This window comes from Podarcis bocagei (genome assembly GCF_964188305.1).
Source record: "Podarcis bocagei genome assembly, chromosome: 1".
In the NCBI taxonomy this organism is placed as follows: Eukaryota; Metazoa; Chordata; class Lepidosauria; order Squamata; family Lacertidae; genus Podarcis; species Podarcis bocagei.
Window position 1 is genome coordinate 96,753,381 of NC_138125.1, and position 23,713 is coordinate 96,777,093.

General features: G+C 44.0%; 1 protein-coding gene across 6 annotated transcripts; it reads left to right on the forward strand.

The window, feature by feature from the left end:
• The first annotated feature begins 390 nt into the window (after positions 1 to 390).
• Positions 391 to 23,118, forward strand: SCTR (secretin receptor). Of its 6 annotated transcripts, none has more exons than XM_081199907.1 (15): positions 391 to 584; positions 3,313 to 3,382; positions 6,352 to 6,481; positions 8,214 to 8,469; positions 12,033 to 12,151; positions 13,449 to 13,546; positions 14,872 to 15,007; positions 15,990 to 16,143; positions 17,481 to 17,541; positions 19,498 to 19,564; positions 19,764 to 19,855; positions 20,833 to 20,971; positions 21,079 to 21,114; positions 22,533 to 22,574; positions 22,661 to 23,118. In XM_081199907.1, the coding sequence occupies exons 4-15, from the start codon at positions 8,373 to 8,375 to the stop codon at positions 22,841 to 22,843; spliced, it is 1,224 nt and encodes a 407-aa protein (XP_081056033.1). In that variant the 5' UTR covers positions 391 to 584; positions 3,313 to 3,382; positions 6,352 to 6,481; positions 8,214 to 8,372; the 3' UTR covers positions 22,844 to 23,118. The 6 variants fall into 6 exon arrangements, with proteins under 6 accessions (XP_081056033.1, XP_081056031.1, XP_081056028.1 ...); XM_081199905.1 differs by having other exon boundaries at positions 8,359 to 8,469; XM_081199902.1 differs by lacking the exon at positions 3,313 to 3,382 and having other exon boundaries at positions 8,359 to 8,469.
• The last annotated feature ends 595 nt before the right edge of the window (positions 23,119 to 23,713 follow it).

Genomic DNA, 23,713 nt, shown 5'->3' on the forward strand with positions numbered 1-23,713 from the left:
CATTGAAGTTAGTCTCTCTCCATCAGTTTTCCCTTGTGCTCTCCGGTCATCATTCCAGGCAGACATTAGCAGAGGCGTTTTGGTCAGCTTGAATCCCATTGTGCAAAGCTCTCCCCCCACCCCATCCCACTAGATTTTTTTCCTGTGTGCTCACCTGCTTCCTTCCAGTCTCCAGGATATTAAATTATCTCTCCCCCCCCCCGGCTCCTGTGATATCTGTGCCAGAACTTTTCTTGCTGCCCTTACCGTGGGAACGTAAAAGATTGACCTTTCCTTGCTCAAGTGCAGCGATAACAATGAGTAATGAAAGGGGGCATGGGTGACGAAGATACCTGGGGCATGGACTGCAGAGTTGCCTGCAGTGCATCCTGCTTCAAAGAGGCACCTGGGACTCAGTAACAGAAGCAACAGCACTGGCAAAAGATGAGGCGAGCTCAGGAACCCAAGGAAACAGACTGAGAGAACCTGCTGAGGATTGCCCATTGAAATGACTTCTGATCCTGTGCCTGGGAGATGAAAGAGACAGACAACAGCTGAACATGTGGACCATCGTAATAATAATCCTTTCTTCTTCGACACTAACTGTAAGTAACCAAAGAGCCTTGTGTTATTGTTTTGCTGCAAACACAAGAGCCCATCCGCTGAAAAGGGAAAGGGGGAGAAATTTGTGAGAGCCTGGTTGATGCACTAAGGCTATGATCCTATATATATATATATATATATAATTCTGTGAGAGTAAGCCCTACTGAACACCAAGGCATTTTTCTTATTGAATAAACAAAGCACTGTGGGATAAAGCTGGAAAAATTCTGAGCTTCATTCCCCAAGGAGAGGACATGAAACTCCCTAAAAACTTGTATGCCCCATACAAAACATTCTGATGCATCAGCAAAGCGGTGAGAGGATAGGAAAGGTGTGCTTTAGAAGGGAGATTAGAGTTTAGTTATTTTAGGGGAGCACATTCACACTGGCAGCTTCAATTTAGGAATGCATGAGATTTTCCTTGGGAAAAGTTTCTTTCCCTAAAGGTGTGCTCAGTGGAAAAGTAAACTTTTCAGACCATGTAGCACAGTCTTGTCCTCAAATAGTTTCTGTGTGCTATGGGGACTAGAATGCTTAAGTGCTGTGCATATGCAGAGGGGATTAGCTGAATGGATAGTCTCCCGATTTGTTCAGTCTATAAACGTAAGTTTTATGACAGCTGCTTTCTTTATCTTCATAAACCATATTGAGACAGCTGCTGGTTAAAAGCATATTTGCTTATGTTTTATATAATCATTATTGTTTGTAACTGATATACTAAATTATATGAGAAATAAATAGCTTTGTTGACATACACCTGTTCAAAATTTTATTTCTTGCTTGCTTGTTTCCATAATGCAGTGTTGTTCAGTTGGGGCTAGAGGAATAAATGTCATGTGGAAACGAGCAAAACATTTTAAAAAACCCCAAAACAAAATTTAAAATATATAGAGTTTGTAATTAAACATTTTTTTAATCAATCCATCTCAAATATTTAAAAAATGAGGTATCCAATATTATTTAAGGATTGGGTAAAATTATTGCTCAAAGTACAACAGTGTATCAGACTATTATTTGGAAACAAGGGTATTATTTGACCTGTATAACCAGATTTTCATATTCACACACAAATTTCCGCAAATTAAGTTGCTTAGCTTAAAACCATAGCTAGACCTGTTGTCACAATAGGAAGCAATGACTCCCACAGGTTGCCTTTGGCTTTTGTGATTATAATGTCTTACATTTGTTTTAAATATGATGTAAAAAGAAGTAGCTACTTGGCACCGATTTCCTGAGATAAAAAACAACCTATGCAGAGCCTACGTCTCTCCCCACCCCAATCTGCAAAATTATGGGAAATTGGCACATGACTGAGCATGGATTAGCCATGCTGCTTGGGATAATAGGTGCACTGAATGAGTGATTCCACTCAAATCTCTCTTGTGGTGTGCACTCACCACAACCACATACCGTATTTTTTGCCCTATAGGACGCACTTTTTCTCCTCCAAAAATGAAGGGAAAATGTGTGTGCGTCCTATGGGGCGAATACAGGCTTACGCTGAAGCCTGGAGAGCGAGAGGGGTCGGTGTGCACAGACCCCTCTCGCTCTCCAGGCTTCAGGAAGACATCCGCAAGCCTTGCAAGCCCGGCGGGAGGTCCCGCGGGCTCGCAAGGCTTGCGAGCAGCAGCCTGCAGCCCACAAGCTCGGGGGATAGCGGGGAGGCGGAGCGCCGCCACCCCGCTATTCCCCGACCTGATCTGAAGGCTGGCGGGGGGGGGAGGAGAAGCGAGCTTGCTTCTCCCCCCCCCCCAGCCTCCATAAGCTGGGGGACAGCGGGGCAAGCCGCTGCCCCATGGAGGCTAGAGAGGCTGTCCCTGAAGGCAGAAGAGGGAGACGGAGCGCTCTGTCTCCCTCTTCTAGCTTGGGGATGGCTGTGCAAACCTGGGGGGGGGGGAATAAAATTTCCCCCCTTGATTTCCCCCCCAAAAAACTAGGTGCATCCTATGGGCCGGTGCGTCCTATAGGGCGAAAAATATGGTACATCCTAGAGGTCTAACAATTCAGTGTTCAAAATGCTTCACATATATTACCTCAGCAGTTCTTACTGCTGCAGATACAGGGAGGGGGGCTGATATTAAGGATACATTAACCCTCCCATTTACAGTGCTCTCGCTGCATTTCCAGTGTTGGGTTTCTAATCTGTGTTCATAGAATGCTGTGCGAAATCCATATCCATCCTGTACTTTGTTATACAACTTTGATGTGCTGTTTCACATCACACAAGTAGCTGTGAACACATTTGCATGGAGTAAAGACAGGAGAAAGCCCCCTGGTGTGTACACAGACAGAAACGAATCTGACACAATTGAAGCCAATGCTGCTATGCACAGCTGGGCAGTAATGTGAAAGCATCCTAAAAGACAGTGGCTTCCCTGAGGGAATTCATTGCTGAAACAAGATTTGAAGCAGGACTTCTTGGCTTGTGTCTTACATGCTTATCCACTACAGAACATCAGCTGTGCCTCACTTACTCTCTATAACTTTAAATATATATATAGTTATTTGTTTTAATTGAAAATACTTCAATAAAATATAAAGTGATGCAGAAAAAAGGAAAAGTGGGGGGGGGGACAACAAAAATATATCTAAAAGTGATACACACACAAACACACATGGAAAAGAAGATACTCCCTTATAGTCGTATTATCCTAATACTTAGGTAAATGTTAATAGCCTATTGCATTCTGTATAAACTCATTCCAGATGTTATCATATTTATCAAAACAGAGTCCATGCCTATAAGCAGTCCGTGCATAGGTTGCGAGTGATGTCACATCGCCAACCCATTGATTAAAGGGTATCATATCTTTACTTTTCCAGTTCTTCAATATCAAGCTCTTGGCCACCATTAGGGCGTGCAGGATCCATTTTTGTTGTCCTGTTTTTAATTTCCATACAGTAGGTAAATAGTTCAATAGAATATTCGCCACTGAAAGATTTAACTTTTTCTGCACAGTCATAGCTACACAGTCCAGCACCTTCTCCCAAAACTTAATAACTATAGAACACTGTACAAACACATGTTTCAGGAAAGCATTGTCCTTCTCACATTTCCAACACTGAGCTATCTTAGCTAACCCTTTTTTACACAACCCTAAAGGAATCCTGGCTGCCTGCAGGAGAGCTGTGCCCTTACCTTTTTCAGTCATGTTGCTTGAGCTACCTTACTTTTTAAAGCGCCCCCTTGTTATTTAGAATGGCAGACTCAAGCTGAATAACATCCGAACCCATTACGCTGGAATAATAGAACTGTAGAGTTGGAAGGAACCATAAGGGTCATCTAGTGCAACCCCCTGCAATGCAGGAATATTTTGCCCAACATAGGGCTCAAAGCCATGATGCTTAAGCCATGATTAAGAATCTCATGCTCCACCGACTGAGCTATTCTAGCTGACCAAAATACGCATATGCTTACATTTTCTGACATGTTTATATCCAACAAGGCAAGGTAAAAATCCCCCTCTCTCATTGGAACTCATCTGGTTTGGAAACAAAACAGAGCGATCAGACTATTTTAGGTCATGGCTTGGTATATATATATATATATTCTGGTTTATTTTCCATTTCAGAGCTTGGACACATAGTTCTCAAAGCATGTAACGGGGCTTTCTAGTGACACACAGGTGGCTGTGAGGGAATTAACATGCACTATCTACCCTGCTGAGGCATTTTTCCACCAAAGATGATTCCAAGCTCTATTCTATGTGTGCAGACAGAAAGGAAGCCTTTTTTGTACTTGCTGTCATCTAGAAAGCTCCCTCTTCTAAAATGCAAGGCTAGTTGTCAAGACTGTTGAGAGTGTGGCTGTCAATTCAGTTTTCCTAGCCAAGAGTCATGGTTCATGATGAGTAATATTTCATTGACGTAAGGCCCAATGTCATGAGCCATGGTTGTGGTTGAGCAGGCCCAACCATCCCCACGGTTTTGCTTCCTTTTACTCGTGAGGGCCCAAGAGTACACCTTCCTTCTAGGTGTGATTGTGCAAAGTTTGAACCCTCCCCTCCCTTTCCTAGTTTTAGGCAATTGCAAATTTGTGTGTTTTTAGATTACACCCCTGTTCTTCGCCAGGCTTCTCTGGAATGTGAAGCAAGGGGGCACCTTCCCTCCTGTGTTTCCATCTTCGCCTTGAGTCAAGTACTGTCACAAATAAGTTAGGATAAGTATTATGATTTCCATGCTGAGTGACTGACAGGTAAGAGAGGATCTCCCTTCCTCCTGTCTTTGCTCAAATGACCAGCCAAAGAAAAGAAAGAAGCCCTTAAAAACGCAAGAAAATAAACCCGAGGACTATGTGTGCCACCTCTATAATCTATCAGATATATCCCACCCCCTAAGTGCGACAGTCTCTTTGGCACTTGCCATAGGGACCAGTCCAGGCCATCTGAACATCTTATGGTTTAAAATTGTACAGATTACAGGCAGGCAGGTTGTAAATATTTTTTTAATAAATAATAAATTTAGGCTACATTCCTAACTAGGAGGTGATATGTTCAACCTATAGGCAGATTTATGCAAACTTAAGAAATGAGCTGACCAAAATGTATACAAATAATCTATTTCAATGTATTTAGTCAACTTCCAGCCCTTCTTTATGGGCCGAGGCTCAAATGAAACCCCAATAAGAGCAGTAGCCTTGTTTGTAGCATTTAATCTGTTTACCTGTTGCTTTCCTGTGTCTGTCACTGCTAACTGGAGACCTTTCTAACACCGATGTAAGGTATGCTGTCTGCAGTTAACACTGGTCAGTTTTGGAATGGTTGCTATAGCTGAGCAGGACTGGCTTTGTTAAGACTGAAATAGACTCGCCCCATTTTGATTTGCTGTGTGCAGAAAAGAACAAAAGAAAAGAGCGGGGTGGGGTGGGGGAATGGAAATTCCACACATTTGTTATCCTGAATTTTAGCAGGGCTGTTCCTGTCTAGGTTGCCTTTTCCGCTGCCAGTTGTGAGGGATTTCCCCTCTTCTTCTCTCTCTTTTTTGTGTGCATAGTTATCCTGTTCTGATATTGTTCGAATGGCAAACAGCAAGGGTTCATTCATTTGAAAGAGATTTTTTTTTTTTGGAAAGGCAATTGAAGGAGCAGCAGACCAACAAATCCTGCCCACACATTTTCAAGAACTGGCTGGGTTACCTTGGTATCGTAACCCGATGTGTTAATGCAAGTTTACAATGTACATTAGTTTAAAAGCATTAGATAAATGTGCAGATGGCATGGAATTTGCTCAAAGCAGTGCAAATCAAATATGTGCTAAGGGGAAACAAGGATATCCCGCTGTTATAGGACAAAGCCCCAGTGTGCTTTCGGCTATACCTGCTGCAGGTCGTGTCAAGCTAATCTGGGGTGGCTTTTGTATAAACTCCCTCTAATTCATGAACATATCTTTTCAGTGAAAGAAGCTGACTTAAGCCCTTTGCAATCTAACCCTGATGACATAGACTTTTTTTGTCAACATGGAACTGGTGTAGTTCAGCTGCTTCCACTGAAATCAGTGGCTTGGGAGAGGCCCAAGGACCAGAGCCAGAGACCTGGAGGGGCTGCATTTGATCCCCAGACCCGAGGTTCCCCACTCCTACTCTAGTGAGTTCAAAATGAGCTCAGAAGGGCAGGCAAAACTTCAAAGGGCATTCTCTGATTTTAACATGCTGCACTCTTAGGAATCCATCTATTTCTATAGCTGTAACCTGCCCATAAACCTTTATGTGGATGTTTTGTAGGGTGTGTGTTTGGCTACTGACCAATAAAAGAGCAAATGCTTTCTCAACTAGCAGGTCAGAGCCTTTATTTCATCATGTGAAATCATGAAAATTATGACAACAGAAGAAGAACTCTGCAGCTTGGTCCTCTCCAAGGAAGAAGTGAATGCGACAACTGGAAATGAATCACTCCGGAGTTCAGGTAAAACTGTGTGTGTGTGTGTGTGTGTGTGTGTGTGTGTGCGCACGCGCGTAAGGAAAAATTAGGCTGATGTAGCCATGGGTTCACTTGTGGGACTCATTTCCAAAACAGAGATTGCAGGCTAGGAAAGTCTCAGTCATTAGAGATACCAGGATACGCATCAAGGATTCTGGAATGAAGAAGCAGCTGTTTCTTTTTGTCGTCATCGTTTTTGATAGAAAATTAGACTAATTTCAGCCTCGTTTCACTCACATCCTGCTTTTGTGCTTCTTGTATAATGTTTGAAAAAGAAAGCTCCAGTTTCAAAAATTTCAGTGTTGCATGGAATCAAATCTAGTGTGCTCAGAGAGTACAGTGGTACCTCGGCTTACATACGCTTCAGGTTACATACGCTTCAGGTTACAGACACCACTAACCCAGAAATAGTGCTTCAGGTTAAGAACTTTGCTTCAGGATGAGAACAGAAATCGTGCTCCGGCAGTGCAGCGGCAGCAGGAGGCCTCATTAGCTAAAATGGTGCTTCAGGTTAAGAACAGTTTCAGGTTAAGAACGGACCTCCGGAACGAATTAAGTACTTAGCCTGAGGTACCACTGTATTGTATTTAGTAGCTAGACTAAAATATTTCCCCCTACTATGGTGTCCACAGAGACCTGGGTGAATGAATGTGGGTGTGCATGTTTCAGGTGGTATAGGGAATGGTTGACTTCTGGGAAAGAGATTTCAGAACAATGACTGGCTGAAAGATAGTATTGATCTGTTTCCTCCTGGTCTTGATTAATGACGTTTTATTAATATAGTCATTTCTTAAATAAACAACACAGTGTCCTTGCCCTTCCTGTTTATCAGTGAGGTGAAGTCTGGTGATAGGCATCCAGTGGGTCTGTGGGAACCTTTGACATTAATGGCCCTGTCTGTCATCTATCTGCTCCCCCCCCCCCAACTACGCTTTATCTCTATATGCCATTGGCATCACGGGGGGTCCTCTGTTAGGAATGCCAGATGCCTACTTCAGAAGATATGTATATGGGGCACAATAGTATACAATTGAACAAGATCACTTCTCCTCCCTTTTCCCAGCACACTCATCACAGTTTCCTTCTCAAATGCTCCTGGAACTGCCTGATTAATGCCCACTTGGCTTAGTTAATGCCTGTAGGCTGCCAATTCCCGTGGTGTCTAGGCTCTACATGAAGCAGACCCAAGTAGTCTAAAACAAAGTATGATCATGTGAAGATGCAGAATAAATAAAAGGAGCCCTTTGTATTTTTGCACCAGCTGGAAAACACTTGTAGCGTCGGATGGTGGTGGTGGCGGCAGCAGAGGGAATGATACGAAGCGCTGCTGTACATCAGGTTTTTCCCTTCCTTGTAGCCCCTGCAGTGCCAAGTGGGCTGCTCAGATTAGTTTGCAGTGAGTGGAGCTGCCATCTAGCCCCTCCACATCATCTCAAGCACTGATGGCCAAAATTCTGGGGTTTGCTCAGAGAATCAGCCAAACTGATTTTCCAGCTAATCCATCAGAAGCAGGGAGCCTCAATAGAGGAAAAGCTGCTCTGGACAGAAGTGTGTGTGTGTGTGTGTGTGTGTGTGTGTGTGTGTGTGTGAAAAATGATCGCTAATGCCTGCACAAATCTGGGAGTTTTAAACTTTGAGTTTCCATCACAATTTGTGACAGCCCTAGAGAAGCCACAAGCTTTCCCAGAAGATAAGACACTAATCATCTCCACTATAGGTGTAACAAATGGAAAATGAGGCGTAGAAATGTACTTAAAGCAGGGTTGAGGAACCTCAGGCCTGGGGATCAGAATGTGGTAATTCCTCTTCTTCGTCTGGATGGTGTGAGGTATGTAACTTTTGTTGTTGTTCTTGACTCCTAGACAGATGCCTTGGAATGTGGGATAATATAACCTGCTGGCTGTCTTCTTCCATTGGGCAAACAGTTAGCGTTCCTTGCCCCAAAGCCTTCCAAATGGTAACTGGGAAAACAGGTAAAACTTAAAACATAACACTTCCATAGGCACTGTCTGATGCCAGGCTTTCCTTGTACCCTGTCAAGGATTAAAGGCTGAGTCCTCAGTGTAACACAGGCTAGAATATGGTTTGTCATGTACTGTTTTTCTAGAGAAAGTAGAATCTTACCTAGAATCTAGGAGCTGCTTCCAGAAATGTCTGATGCTGCTATCTTAGCCTTGCACAGAGTTATTATTACTATTATTAATTAAATTTATATACCACCCTTCATCCAAGGATCACAAAGGAAAAAAAGAAAGAGGCAGAAACGTCACAGACCAAGAGCCCTTTTGGGGCTCGGCTTAATGGATGTTGCTGGATGTCCCATAAGCTGATTGGCATCAGGAGGCATAGCAGGTTTCTGCATTTGCTCCTTGCCTATTCCCCTGTGGGGCAATTGCTGTTTGCCCCAGGCAAGAAGGTGAACAGTAAATTCCCATTCCCAGGATCCCATTCGGACCAGAGTGTGAATTCTGTAAATGTTATGTTGGCCTTTTCTTTCTGTGACGTCAAGCAGAATTTGACAAGTGGCACAACCTATTTGGATTTTTTAAAATGTCATTCCTAGACGAATCCACCATCTATCATGGGCAACTGGTTGTGGTGGTTGTATACATAATCTCTGGATTCATAGGCAGTATGGCACTGAACACCAGCTGCTGGGGAGCCAGAATGGGAAGGAAGGCTATTGCCTTCATCTCCTGCCTGTAGGGTTCCCAGAGGCACCTGGTGTGCAGCAGGATGGTGATTCAGAGGGATCTGTAGCCTGAATCATCTTCTCATGTTCTTGTGCCACACATGGAGAGAATTTGGACCAAGATCAGGGCTCAGATCCCAACAATGGAACTTTTTAGGCTTCCTATCTGCAAAATGAGAAAAATAATGGGCTGCCCGCAGAGTGCTTCTGAGGAAACTGCTTGTTCATATAGATATAGATATGGATCTATAAACACACAGATAGAAGTGGTAATTTCCCCTTCTGGTCCACGGGAATAAAAACGAAGCATAATATAAACAAGGAAAGACGGCTCCTGCCTGATGTATTTGTTCTGTGGTGTTTTCATGGAGCCACAGTGAAGGGTTGCTTTGGATGGTGATTAAGATCAGTGATAAGCTAAAAACATTAAACCCATGTAAACATTCTGCATATTTGGGTAGTCTTCTCTAGGAAAAAAATATTTTAGCAGGCACCGAAAAGAGTACAGTCAATTGAAGGTGCCTGCCTGATGTTAATGGATGGGGAGTTCTAAATAGTGGGAGCTGCCACCCTAAAATACTGATTTGCTACAAATGGTTGTTATGTGGCACCTTTGCAGTGCCAGTTCTGCAGATTGCAGCAGTTGAGTGGACATATAGGGTAAGGTAAACTGGCTCTTAAGGGCTTTATATTCTAATAGTAACACCTTGAACTTGACCCAGCAGCAAATTGGCAACCAGTACAGGTCTCTGAGCACAGGTGTTATATGCAAACAAGGACTGACTCCTGTCAGCATCACGTCGCACCATTCTGCATTAACTGCAGCTTCTGGATCAAGCTCAAGGGAAGCCCCACATAGAGTGCATTGCAGTAGCCCAGTCTTGAAGTAACCAATGCGCAAACTACTGTGGCTAAGTTTTCCTGGTGCAGGAACAGTTGTAGCAGTTGTACCAGTTGCAGCTGCAGAAAGGTGCTTCTAGCCACCAAGGTTACCTGAGCCTCCATCGACAATGCTGGATCCAGAAGCACCCTTTCTGGGACTGGCAAGTGTGTATCAGGCAGGGGGCGGGTGGAGTCTGACTCGGGAGAGGGGGGGCAGTGGTTTGTGGGGACCTGTATCAGCCAGGAGGCAATAATCAGAGGCGGGTGGAGGCTGGTGGAGCACCAGATGGGTTGGAGGAAGAGGAGGATGAGGCAGGTCAGGCAAGGGAAGGGCCCACCTGCTTCCCCACCCTCTCCTGTCTCCCAGAACCAGGAGGGAAATGAAAAGGGAAGTTACCATGCAAGCACAGTCTCCAGCTGCGTGTATGCAGTCTATCAGAGGAAGGTACATAAACTGGCAGAGGAGGAGTGGTCCTCTGTTGCTGCAACTGCTCCCCAGAGCATGGAGCTGTAGAGGCGACAGGAATCACTTAGCCACAGAGCCCCTGTCTTGCCAGGCTTCAAGCTCTTCTGGTTCTTCCTCATCCACTTCACCACTGCATCTGAGGACTGCACAGCCTCTCCCAATTCAGGTGTTATGATTCAGCACCTTAACAGCCTGCTTGAGAGGGTCTGGAAAAGGGACACCGAGCAGCTTGTCGCCTGATCGCTGGGAACACTGCAAAGCTGCTTTGGACTACAACTCCCATCAGCCCTGCTGGCTGGGGCTGAGACAGATGGAAGTTGTTAGTTCCAGAGCAGCTGGAGGGCACCAGGTCAGGGAAGACGGACAGCCTCTCCCACCAGCTGCTTGCAGATGGAAAACTCAGCCGCTAGAGGGAGCTGGTAAAATTGAAACAACTCAGCTCTTGGCTTTTTTCCCTTGCTGTTTTGATTTGTTATGCTTGCTCTGGGCTTTATTGCTTTAATGGTGAAGGGTGATAAGAAAACCTTTAAATACATATTGATCAATCACAGTGTTGCCCCAAGACATTTTGGTATCGGACGTGAACCACAAAATGGCACCCCAGCGTACCTGTCAGGGAAGAAGCGGGAAGAATATGAGAAGCTCTGTATCAGGAACCAGGAAGTAATAAAGATCTATATGTGATGTGTTCCTTGGAGGCCAGATATGCTGCCCCAGTGGATCCTGCTGCCTAAGGTGGTCACCTCACCTTGGCCCTGATCTTTCAGTTACATTTTAAACAACCTGAAGCCTAAGTATACTTAGAAAGGAGTCAGTCTCGTTGAACATAGTGAGACTTACTTCCAGTTGATATACTTAGGATTTAACTGCATACCATTCACTATACTATAGGCGACTGATGCTAGTGCTTTATGGTTCATAGCATGCCATAACAACCACAGCGTAAGTGTAACCAGTTGTGTGATATATCTCCACGCTTGCAATCCTGAAATGATGTTTTCATTCTTGGGAACCATTTATTTTTATGGTGTCAACAATGAACTTTGTTCCTTGTAAAACAAAAAAAGTAAAACAGAGACAGCAGCAGGAATGTCTGTGTTCAGACAGAGTCACTTAATTGCTCTTAAACATAACAGGATTAATGCATCTCTTTGGAACATAATGAATACAGCTATTTTTGTCCGTGGTTTAAGAACAGTAAACAATTTTCTGCTCCACTAATGGCTAATCTTGAAAATGCTTTGCTGAAACAAGCCAGCTTCATAAACTACAGTTTGAAATTGGCTTGTTTCAGCAAACCATAGTTAAGATGAACCACAATTTGCCCGGGTTCTGACATCACAGCAAGCTGCAGGTAATCTAAAAGGGAAGCAAAAACTTCCAGACTCCACCATGTGGCCTTGAATGTGTATTTACTGTATAATAGCTGCTTTCACCAGTGCTAATTGCAACTACTAACTGTATGACTTATTTTGTTTCTGTCATTGCAAACCAAGGGTTTATATATCGTAACTGCACCAAGGATGGCTGGTCGGAAAAATATCCAAGACCCTATATTGCTTGTGGTTTAAATGTGGAAGAGATTAATGCTCCTATAGTTGCGTGGCAACGTAGGGTAAGTTCAAATAATCAGTACAGTATCCTATGGGCACTTTCAAATGGTTGCTGTTTTTGGGTGAAATTCAATACTGAAAATTCAGGTTGGGCAATTATAGTTGATTGGAAGGTCTTTCACAATAAACCTGCTTCCCCAAAACATGACCTTTTGTGATAAGGAAAGTGAAGGAGAAATTCACTGGGCAATGTGGGATGACATTCGCCTTAAAGCAATGCCATCTTACCTTCCTGCAAACAAACCAGGATGAATGCTCAACGGGCAGGCCATCTGGAAGCATCAGAAGTGGGGTGGAAGTGGTTTGAGCACACATTCCCTGTATTCCTGGGTATTTCTGCTTGTTTAGATTGACCCTCTAAACCACAGGTGGAAAACCCATTAGGATATCCTCTCACCAGACTCTTTTGGATCTGCATCATTTCCTGATAACTCTGGATGAGGTTCCTGCTGATATTCAAAAACTGGAGCCAGAGGAGAGGAAGAGAATCCAGTTCCATGGCTCTGTCTTCTGTTGTGCTTTTAAAACTGCTGCTTGTTTGATTTTAGCTGCTGTTGACTTTGCTTCGTAGTTTGTTTTGTTTTTAGGCTGTACTTTTATTGCACTTGTTTTTAGATTGGCATAGAAGGGTGGGATATAGAAATATCGTAAACATATGTTTTCGTTCTGCAGCAGAAAAAGTGCGCTCAAGCCACCTATACCACACTTTTAGATATCTGCCTTCATCCTATGCATTTATCATCTGCCAGTGGCTTATTAGTGCACAGCACTAAAGAGCAGAGTAGGAAAAGGTGTTGCAAATAGCCCCACCTGGTGACAAAACATAGTATTATTCAGTCATAATACAGTGCAAACAGAGCCTTTCTCCCTTCAAAAATTCGTTATAGGACAGCAGTCTGTTTTAAGTGACTGACGCTCAGTTGGGACTAGTTATACACAAGCGCAGTTGACATGGAAGCAAAGGCTACTGCCAGGCCACTGATTTCTGGCACATCAATACTGAACCTGTAGACAATGGTAAAACAATTTAAATATGTTGTCAACCACTTACAACCCTCTGTGGGCTTTTTTTGTGTGTGTGTCTAAATTTTAAATCTGGCCTAATTCTACTTGGGGCAGTGTTTTCTAATCACTCTGATTGCAGGCAAAGCCAAATTAGTTCATGGTAGTGCTTTTAGAACAAATGATGGGACAGCATGTTCTGAAAAAAGACATGTTGTCACTCCTTTTGAGACAAGTGGGTTTCCTACACATTCACATCTCTGCCTGGACTGAGTGTACCTGGTTGTTTCTTGACAGGTCTCTTACCTGAGGAAGTTGGAGATTGTGTACACCATTGGAACCAGCGCTTCTCTGGTGGTGCTGACAATTGCCTTGGGCATTCTGGGTTCTTTCAGGTGAAGAAGAATTATTCATTCCTTTTTAAATCATAGAATCATAGAATCATAGAGTTGGAAGAGACCACAAGGGCCATCGAGTCCAACCCCCTGCCAAGCATTCGGGCATCCGATGCTAATAGGTGGAGGCTGTAGGAAATGGCTCGACTCCATGCTCATTTAACAATTGAGGGCTGGGCGAACTCGAGTCGTAAGGCTGCACCTGAGACACATCTCGGGATGCCGGAAAGAGATCTCAGAAACATATGAAGTGGGCGATCCAAGTTACCTGATGTTGAATATTTGTTTCTACTTCCTGGTTAATCTGTGAAAAAAAAACCAACCCCAAATGAATAGTGAAATAAAGTGTTATTCCAAAAGCCGTTCCATTGATCTTTCGTCAGATATTCATTCTGAAAGGGCTTCCTGTTTTGCACAGTAACAGTGGGGAAGTGTACATTCTGTTCAAACGTCAACAGGCAGAAGTGTATATTCAAGTGGGTAGAAGAAAAAACTTAAGTTTTAAAACTTAAGCTGTGGATTTGGGAAGATGATCTGTATGTTAGGTGGATATCCTGCTCATTGGATAAGTTTTTCAGGTGGATCTGATGAAGCCTGGCAAAGAAGCAATGACTGCATCCTCCCTTTTTACTGCCCTTTTATTAGTTCTTTTGCCTTTCTATTAAAGCAGGGGTGCAACCCACAGTTGTCAAGATGCTGTAGGACTCTAGCTCCCATCAGCCCCAGCCAGCATGGCCAAGAGTTAGGGAGGTCTACTCCGGAAACATCCAGAGGGTCACAAGTTCCTCACCCTAGTGTTGTGGGAAAGATGATATTCAGTCCAACAATTCTCAGTTTTACCATCAATACATCAGTTTTGCTTCATGATGCTATCAGATCAGGCAATGGTATTGGATGGTTGCAGAGTACTGATGAGGTTCCTGTTGATTTGAATGACCATTGCTGAGTGGTAGCACACTTGTATCCATGAGGCCCTATATTTAATCCTCAGTGACTTCAAGTAGCAAGACTGAGATCTCCAGGACTGAGATCTTGGAGAAGCAGTTTCCTGTCAGAGTAGATACATGGGTGTGGCCAAGGGGGGCAGAAGGGTAGCTCCTCCCCCCTAGATCAAGTAAAACCATAGAAATACTTAACTAACTGACCAGTCATGTCAGTTCTGCCCCCCCCCCCCAATCCTGGCTACACCCATGAGCAGATGGGTTTGATGGATCAATAGTCTGATTCTGCTTTAGATGGTATAAGATCTGTTCATATGTCTGATAAGAAACCCAAGCAGTTCCTTGTTTAGAAAGCGTCTTGATGCTTTTCTCTTTGGGCCACAGAAGGCTTCGCTGTACGAGAAATTGCATCCACATGCAGCTCTTTGCATCATTCATTTTGCGAGCTTTGGCAAACTTCATCAGAGATCCTGCCCTGTCTGAAGACACTGACAATGCAGTCTACTGTGAGTTACACATGGTAAGGAAGCAGCCTATAAATATCGCCTACCGTCCAGCTCATCACAGGTTGAAGAAAGGAATTAAATTTCCTTTCCATCCCTGTGAGCCATTTTGTCAGAGAAAATGGCAGACTTGAGGTGCAAGCTTATGTGAACTTCCCTGGTGCAGACCCATTGAAAACTGAGGATTTACCTATGAGTAAAAAATGCCAAGGAGTGTGCTGTTCATCTGCTTGCTTGTGTATGTATGTATGTATGTATGGTCTGAGCATAAATAATATATTGTTTATATATTTAGTTGTTCTTTGGTTTTATGAATACCACAACCACAAGGGGTGGATGTTCAAACTAAATGAATGAAATAATCACAAGGCCAAAGAAACCAAAGAGCAAAACGTGTTTAAACACAATTTGGATAACGTGTCGTGTGGCATCATGACACTTTACGAGGAAATTAATTGAAGTGCATTAATCAGCTCTTATAAAGATTTCACAAGGGAGTGAATGTGAATCTCTGTGATTGGCAGTAGGTTTGAAAATGGGAAAACTGTTCAGGACTTGAACAATAATAATTTGTTGCAGACTTGTTGATTTTAAAAGATAACGTTTTGAATCTTTTACATCATTTTTTTTAAAAAAAGAATACAGTATACATTTAAACATGGATGCTAGTGGTAGAAATAAAACAATCCAAACCAATACATAAAATACATGGGTAACAGCGACTTATATCCCATGATATCATACTCAGAACAGACCCATTGATTTAAGCAACTTCAGCCCATTGATTCCCACAGGTCTATTCTGTGTGCGATTTAGTTGTGTATCACTCAAAATCTACAGTGAGAATGACAAAAATGAGTGTAGTAATTGTAACAACCACAATCCGACTTTTACACCGGTGATAAATAAAGCAAGGTGAAGCTTGGGAGCAGGACTGTGAAATGCCTAGGGAAGGGAGACAAAGCACATGCTGTTTAGCTTCTCTTCTTCTTTCCTCAGGGCCGATGTAAGATTATCATGGTCTTCATTAACTTCTGTATCATGGCTAACTACAGCTGGCTTCTTGTGGAAGGGCTTTATCTTCATACCTTGCTGGTGATGTCTTTCTTCTCCGAAAGAAAGTTCTTCTGGTGGTTTGTGGTTCTGGGATGGGGTAAGTACCAGTTGACACCAGTGGGGGAGCCGCAACAGAATGCTGCACAGTATTATTCCCCCATTGACTCCATTTCAGTCCTTGCTCTGCTTCCCTTGCCTTCCTGCACTCTTCTTTGCTTACCCTCATTTGGTGTGTCTCTCACTTCCTGTCTCACTCCATCTCTGGCACCACAACTTTAAAGCACACGGCTTCACGCATATAATCCTGGGAGCTGTAGCTACAATTCCTAGCACTCTTAACATGCTCCTGTTCCCAGAATCCTTTGGGGGAAGTCATGTCCTTTAAACGTGTGGTGTGTACACAGCCTCTGGCTCCCTCTTCTTCGTTCCCTGCTCTTGCTTCCTGCTTTATTCCTCTTTCTTTCGTCCTCTTTGCTACATTGCTTCTTTTGATGCTTCCCCTCCCTCTATTTCTCTTCTTGCCTCCCCACTCGCCACTTTCCTTCTGTCTCTCGCTATCCTTTGCACAGCTTTGAGGTGCGATGGAGCAGGGTTTGCGGGGGCAGAATGTATTGCTTACACAGCTGAGGTAACAAACACATTTCAAAGAAGCCAATAATATGCATTCATAGTCCTCAGCAGCCAGTTTTCCACATGCTCTTTTTTGTTGTTGCTCCCTTTTGAGTTGGGGACAACTGAACTGAAACATGATGTGCTTGTGTATAGCTTCATATTCCCTGGGTATACAGTGGTACCTCGGGTTACATACGCTTCAGGTTACATACGCTTCAGGTTACAGACTCCGCTAACCCAGAAATATTACCTCGGGTTAAGAACTTTGCTTCAGGATGAGAACAGAAATTGTGCAGTGGCAGTGCAGCGGCAGCAGGAGGCCCCATTAGCTAAAGTAGTGCTTCAGGTTAAGAACAGTTTCAGGTTAAGAACAAACCTCCAGAACGAATTAAGTTCTTAACTCGAGGTACCACTGTATCAGGGGAACTTCTCTTTGGTTTGTGGTTGTTCCCATTTTGCTTCAAATTGATTGGCACAGAACCACGGGAGTTTGCTATTATGAGTCAAAATATTCATTTAGCTGGTGATGGGATAGCTGCATATTCCTGCTTTGCAGGCCAGATAATCCTCAGGGTCCTTTCCAACTCTACGATGCTATGATTTCCTGTGCGTTGTATGATTAAGGGCTTTCCCACACTTCCGCTTAGTCTTTAGCTCTAAATTGGAACAAAGGGCAATCCGCAAAACACCTGAACTGCTATTTGCTCCAAGTGAGCACTAAAGAGCGGTTTTTGCTGTGGGCAAAAGGAGCGGGAGAAGAGGAAGTATGGAAAAGCCTTAAGGGTTGACGGGGGGGTGTCCCCTTTTTTTTCTTTACTGCAGGCACTCCAACTTTCTTTGCAATTGCATGGGTCACAGCCAGACTACTACATGAAAATGTTGGGTAAGTTGTGTTTCCATTACATCTTTCCATGCTCTGTATTTATTAGCGTTGCCTCAGCTATGTGCCCACAGAACCTTTGACAGCTGGTTTCAAATGGCTGCCATCCTATTTTCTTGCAATATTCTGAAACACTAAGACAAGAAGAGAATAACAGTGGCAGTTCAGTTGCAATTAATACTGATCAAACCACACCTAAAAATAGTGTGTATTCCATTATACAAGTGCCTGGCCAGTATAAAAAAATCTGCAGCTTCCTTGTGAAAACAGAATCCGTTCTTTTCTCTTTGCCATCTCCCACTGCCCAGACATATATTGTCTCAAGCAATCTCCATCATTCTATGCTGGTGAAGTCAGATCAGTTAATCTGGTTCCAAACCATTTTTACGTCTTTTGTTCTGTTCCAAGAACCACTTGTAGCCTTCATTTGTCATCTAGAACTCATACTTTTATTATTATCAATAAAATAAAATAGGCAGAGTTTTCATCTGAACATCACAACAGCAGCAGCAGCAGCAGCAGGGCATTTATGAAAGACTCTCATTGTCAGGAGCTCTCTGTATTAAAATGGCAAGAAGGGAAGCAGCTGTATCTGCAGTTATTGTGACAATAAATTCCAGAAGGGCAGCTGTTCCTCGCCTGTTGCATCAAAAACAACACAGATTATTGTGGAACCTTAAATACTTCTTTTTTAAAAAACGTATTGTTGCATATGCGTTAATTTGATTATGATCATTTCCCATCCAGCAGGGGGAGTTGGGTTGTTTGTGAAGTGCTGTTGTTTTCTCGTTGCAAAGACCGCGCTAAACGAAAACACAATATTATCTTGAAAAACAAGGAAGTGTTTTCGGAACCTCAAGTCAAAGGATAAGAAGCTGACTCAGCTGCATTGCTGTGGGGCCTCTGGACTTTGACGTTTGACTGGGGTTGGAATACGGTATCAGAAGTAACAATCTTTCAGGCCAGCAGCCGTATATACCTGTGTTATAGTCAAGGCTTTTTTCCCCAGCCAGAACTTGCCAGAACTCAGTTCCAGCACCTCTCAGGCAGGCGCCATTGCCATTCTAAGGGAATAAGGGAGGTGATCACAGCCCCTCTTTTTCAAGAAAAGTAGTCCTGGTTATAGTGAGAGCCAGGTGAAGCTGTAGAGGCTGCTCTATGAGACTCTATTAACCTCAGTCTGTCCTCAGCCAGCCCTCACCTCAGCCCTGGTCTTCTTACTTAGCCTGGGGCCCTCCAGAACCACAAGCCTGTTTTGCCCCAGCAGCATCCTCCTGCTGCACATCTGATGTCCTATGTGAGGTTAGCTGTGTGGCAGGTAAAGGAGCAGCTGGGCAGAAAGGCTGCCTGCAGTCACCACAGGGCTATGCAAGCCCAGACAATCAGCTGATCCTCAGGGCTTGCATGCATAGTGTTGTGCCTTTGCCTGCACAGTTTGATTTCAAAATGCACAGGCAAAAATGGATCATCTGACACCATTGGGACTTCCCTTACCAGGTTGAGGGTGATCAAGGTCTAGATGGATCCAGCTCCTCCCCACCCCTAGACCAGGGTACACTTCCCGATCCTGGGGGGGGGGGGGCTTTGGACTACAACTCCCATCATGCTGTGACCATTGGCCAGGCTGGATGGGGCTGATGGGAGTGGCGAAGAAGGGCATCAAGTTGAAAAAGGATGGCGACTAGGGCATTGCCAATTTGTTGAGTTCCTCTGAATCATGACTCACAGTAAAATGCAAATGTATTCTTCTGCTTTTCCTGCTTGTTTTCTGCACACTTGAGTATTCTAATAGTTTCATCCATCCGGTATAATTTGAAAGGCCAGGATGGATGCCAGCTCCTATCTGCTGGGCATGTTGCCTTGCAATATTTTTCCTTTGAAGCCAAATATTGCTAACATTATGCTCGCTGGCATTTGTTGGCCTGAAAAGCACAATGAATGAATTTTGCTATCTTACAGATGCTGGGATACTCATCTTACATATGCCCGGTGGCTCATTCAAGGCCCTGTGGTAGTTTCTATTGTTGTAAGTCTGAATTACAATGCCTCTTCTATTTTTGTACCAAATGTTATTCGACTGTGGCCGTAATAAACAAATTCATGCTATTGCTGTAAGTCCATTTCACAGCCGATTTCTGAGATGAAGATCGAACTGAAGAGAGCAAATTTGATGCGTGTCTTTCAAATATGTGAATGTCAATGCCAGCTTTTCATTCTCTTTGCAGATCAATTTCGTTTTGTTTGTTAATATTGTGAGGATTCTAATGAGCAAACTTAGATGGCCAGATGGAAGGAACAAGGATTCCAGTCAATACAAGTAAGACAGCTTAAAACAAAAAACAAAAAAACCCTCAGCCTCACACATAATCACAACAGCAAGAGATACCTGTGCACAGATGTTTTACCTGTTTGCCTGCAAATATATGCAAAGATATGTATCACCCAGACAAACGTGTCTGATTAGCTGCCTCAAGGACACCCACCCCAATAAAATGCCTCCAGGTCTGCTTGTGCTTCTTTTGGAAAGATCTTATCCCCATCTATAGTAGCAGCATCAGAGCACAAATCTGGATGCAAAGCCCTGAGCGTAGTGTGATGAAAGCTGATGGAGAAAATCCCCATTCCCTCTCTTGTAATACAGTCATACCTTGGTTGTTGAATGCCTTGGTACTCGTCTGTTTTGGCTCCTGAATGCCGCAAACCCAGAAGTGAGTGTTCTAGTTTGCGGACGTTCTTTGGAAACTGAACGTCCGATGAGGCTTCTGCGGTTTCCGATTGGCTGCAGGATCTTCCTGCAGCCAATCGGAAGCAGCACCTTGGTTTCTAAATGTTTTGGAAGTCAAACAGACTTCTGGAACAGATTCCGTTTGACTTCTGAGATACCACTGTACTTCGGTTAAGGGCCATCCCGTGAAACTGAAGAGGCAGGTGATTCAGGAGAGAGAAAATGAAGCACTTCTTCACACAGCACAGAGTTTAAACTATGGAATTCACTTCAAGGGGGCTTAGATAGATTCATGGAGGATGTCCATAGTGCCTGCTGCCCATATGTAAAAAAACAGAAGCTGCAGGGACTTCTGGGACCTAGACTCTGTGACCTGTTGTCTGGCACCAGTGATACTGCTGATCTTTAAAGGCAGGCCTGCACTGCCCCTGAAACTTCCCTTTGCGTTTTCTGCTGTTGCTACTGGAGGGGATAGTTCTGCCTACAAACTGAGATCAATATGAAGCTCACCCTCTTTAGGCCGTTTCTTCATTTGTGTTTTGTTCTGTTATCTCTGTCTTTACTCCTAGGAGACTCGCTAAATCCACACTCATCCTCATCCCTCTCTTTGGAGTCCATTACATCATATTTGCTTTCTTCCCTTTCGATACCACGAACGGCACCATGGAGATCCAAGCTCTGTTTGAAAAAGCCATCGGATCTTTCCAGGTAATCTGTTCCTTGGAAGGTCTTCATCATCTTCAGATGAAAGAAGCCCCACCTGTCTTTTGCAATCAAAACAGGCTGTGTTGGCAAACCTCCTCAATGTTTTCCAGGCCCCCGGGTGTCTAGAGCAAACAGGATGCAAAGAGGTAACTGGAATTCTTAGGTAACTAGGACAGGGGTGGTTATTGGCTAATGCTTTTTGGGGGGCCCAACACATTAACACTTGGCAAATCTTTTGTAGGTTGCATGCCAGTGGTGGATATGGCTGCACCACTCTCTCTCATGCAGACTTTTACATACATGGAGAGAGTGTGAACAAACACAAGCAGACACAGACATTGGCACACAGCCCCCTCCTCCCAGATCTGGGCAGATCAACTGAGGAGGACAGGTTATTACCTTCTTTCCACTGGTCAAGTGGTTGATTAGATGACTGAGGAGGAAAAATTTTTTTATCCCTATCAGGGTGTTGGTCTCTGCCCATCCCAGTGCTGTTGATTCTCCCCCACCTTTCACCAACATAATTGTTGGGTCTTGGGCACTTCATAAATTGGGAGAAGGCAGGTGAGTCCCTAACCCAAACGGGTTTAGCCATGCCTGCTTTAGGAATAAAGTCCTCCCACAAGGACAAAGGTAGTTAACAGTCTTTCTCTTTTTTTAAATGGCACAAGGAATGAAATACACATTCAGGTTGGGCATGATGTAGCCCTCCTCTGCATTGGGTTTCTGATTAGACCAACACCCCAGAGATCCAGTATTTCTCATGGCACCTTGCAGGACCCTCTTTGTAACAAGGACATGTTCCATCTTGCCCCATGCCTCACTTTCTTCTCAGAATGCCCTTGTTGCAAGAAAGACCTGCACGAGTTTGAAAACACTGCAACTGCTAAAATATCCAGTTGGTCCAGCAAAGTATATCATTTCTCCTAGTGTAACAATCCAATCCTAACCCATGGATCTTTGCCACTGGAGGGGCTTAACATATGGCACAGGTGACAGGGACCATCACTTCTGCTGCTACTTGCTGTGGTAGCAGAAAGCATAGCACTTGAGACGCTAAGCATGGCAGTGTTCGCACAGGTGGCTAACCAGCATGGGCCCCCGAAATGGGGTGTTATGGGGCAGGGATAGAGCAGAGCTGACCATGGATCACTGGTTCCAAAGCTGCTCCAGCTTTCTAATCCTGGAGCTCGTGGGAGTGGTATGGTGGAAATCCCACTGCCACCTTCTGCCCTGACCAGGGGCACCAGCTTCAGGGGGCCAAGCCCTTTGGGGGGGCCTATGTGCCTGTGATTCCCCCCCCCACACACACACACTGCACCTCTCGCCCCGGACTAGTTTGAGGTGGCAGGACTTGGGATGCAGTAGTAGACAGACCACTCTTCTCTGGCCCTAGTTCAGATTGCTCTGTAAGTCACTCTGTCTTTTCTTCACATCTGGCAGCACACTGCATGCCTGGAAGGTCTACACGAGCTTTTTCTTGCTTCTATATTTATTCTGGAGTGCCGACCTGCCATTTCCAGTTGTATATCTCATGACTGACACGGGTCTCTTTTGTTCTCAGGGCTTTGCTGTGGCTGTGCTTTACTGTTTTCTTAACGGAGAGGTGAGTTTCCCATAGATTGTAATGTACTAAAAATCAAAATATGTGTTCTTCTTAATTGCATGTTGACCCCATAATGTTTTGTTTAGGTACAGCAGGAGATCCACAGAAAATGGCAGCAGTGGCACTTAAGAAAACACATTCATTCGCAGAAGCATCACAGCTGCACATTTCCAAATGATGTCAGTGGATTCACCCAGGTGGTGCAGCTGATGAAGCCCAGCCCCCAGGAGGAAAGGGGACCTTCTGCCCCAAATCTGAGTCAAATGTGATGGATCTTGTGCAGGAAAGAACTAATTGCTCACTCGGAGGGAACTGGAAAGCTCAAGAATTGAGATTATGGATCTGAAAGCTAAATTTGCCCCTTAATTAGCTGTGCGCAGAGTCTGGCTTTGTCTTTATTATCCCCTGGAGGATTTTTTATATTTTTTTTACAAAGAAGATGTATGAAGATTTGTTTCCTGGTGGAAGATTCCCTTCTGACTACACCATTCTAAGATGCCATTTTCTAGTGGGATGTGAGTGCCAGATTAAAGAGCTTTTCTGATTTGTTTTGTACTGCTGAATATTGTGCGGCATTGAATAGTTTGGACAAGACATGACTCATGAGCTGCATTTCCTTGGGGAAACATTGTGTTGTCTGGAGACACTTTGTAGAATACAAGCTTTAAAACACACACACACACAGCAAAAAATTACACCCTTAACTGGCTGCAGGATTCAACGATGGATTGTGATCAGCACTGAAACTAGATCTCACAGGTTTGCAGCTTTGGACCTTGGACATTCAGCTGCCATGATGGCTGTGGGAATATTTTTTAAATTACTTTACTTTCTCAGAAGATGATGTCTCTCTCAGCCCAGGTATCTGTTGTCCATGCTTTTGTAATCTAGAGGCTTGACTGCTGTAACACATTCTGTGAAGGGCTGCCTTGATGTTTCAAGAATAAGGAAGCTGGGTGCCATATCTATTCTCCATCGTCTACCTTGATTTCCTGTTGTCTTCTGGGGCTAATCCAAGATGCCTAGAAAGCCCTAAACATCTTGCGTTTTGCATATATTACAGACTACCTTTTCCTCCCATTGTACAATGATCTCTTCAATAAGCTGAGAATGCCCAGCTAATGATCTCTGTACCAAAC

Bases quoted from the DNA above. Each gene is read 5' to 3' on its own strand.
- SCTR (XM_081199902.1), top strand. From the start codon at position 540: ATGTGGACCATCGTAATAATAATCCTTTCTTCTTCGACACTAACT. The intron at 15,008-15,989 runs GTAAGGAAGCAG...TTCTTTCCTCAG, and splicing joins TCTACTGTGAGTTACACATG to GGCCGATGTAAGATTATCAT. The intron at 19,565-19,763 runs GTAAGTCTGAAT...TTCTCTTTGCAG, and splicing joins CTGTGGTAGTTTCTATTGTT to ATCAATTTCGTTTTGTTTGT.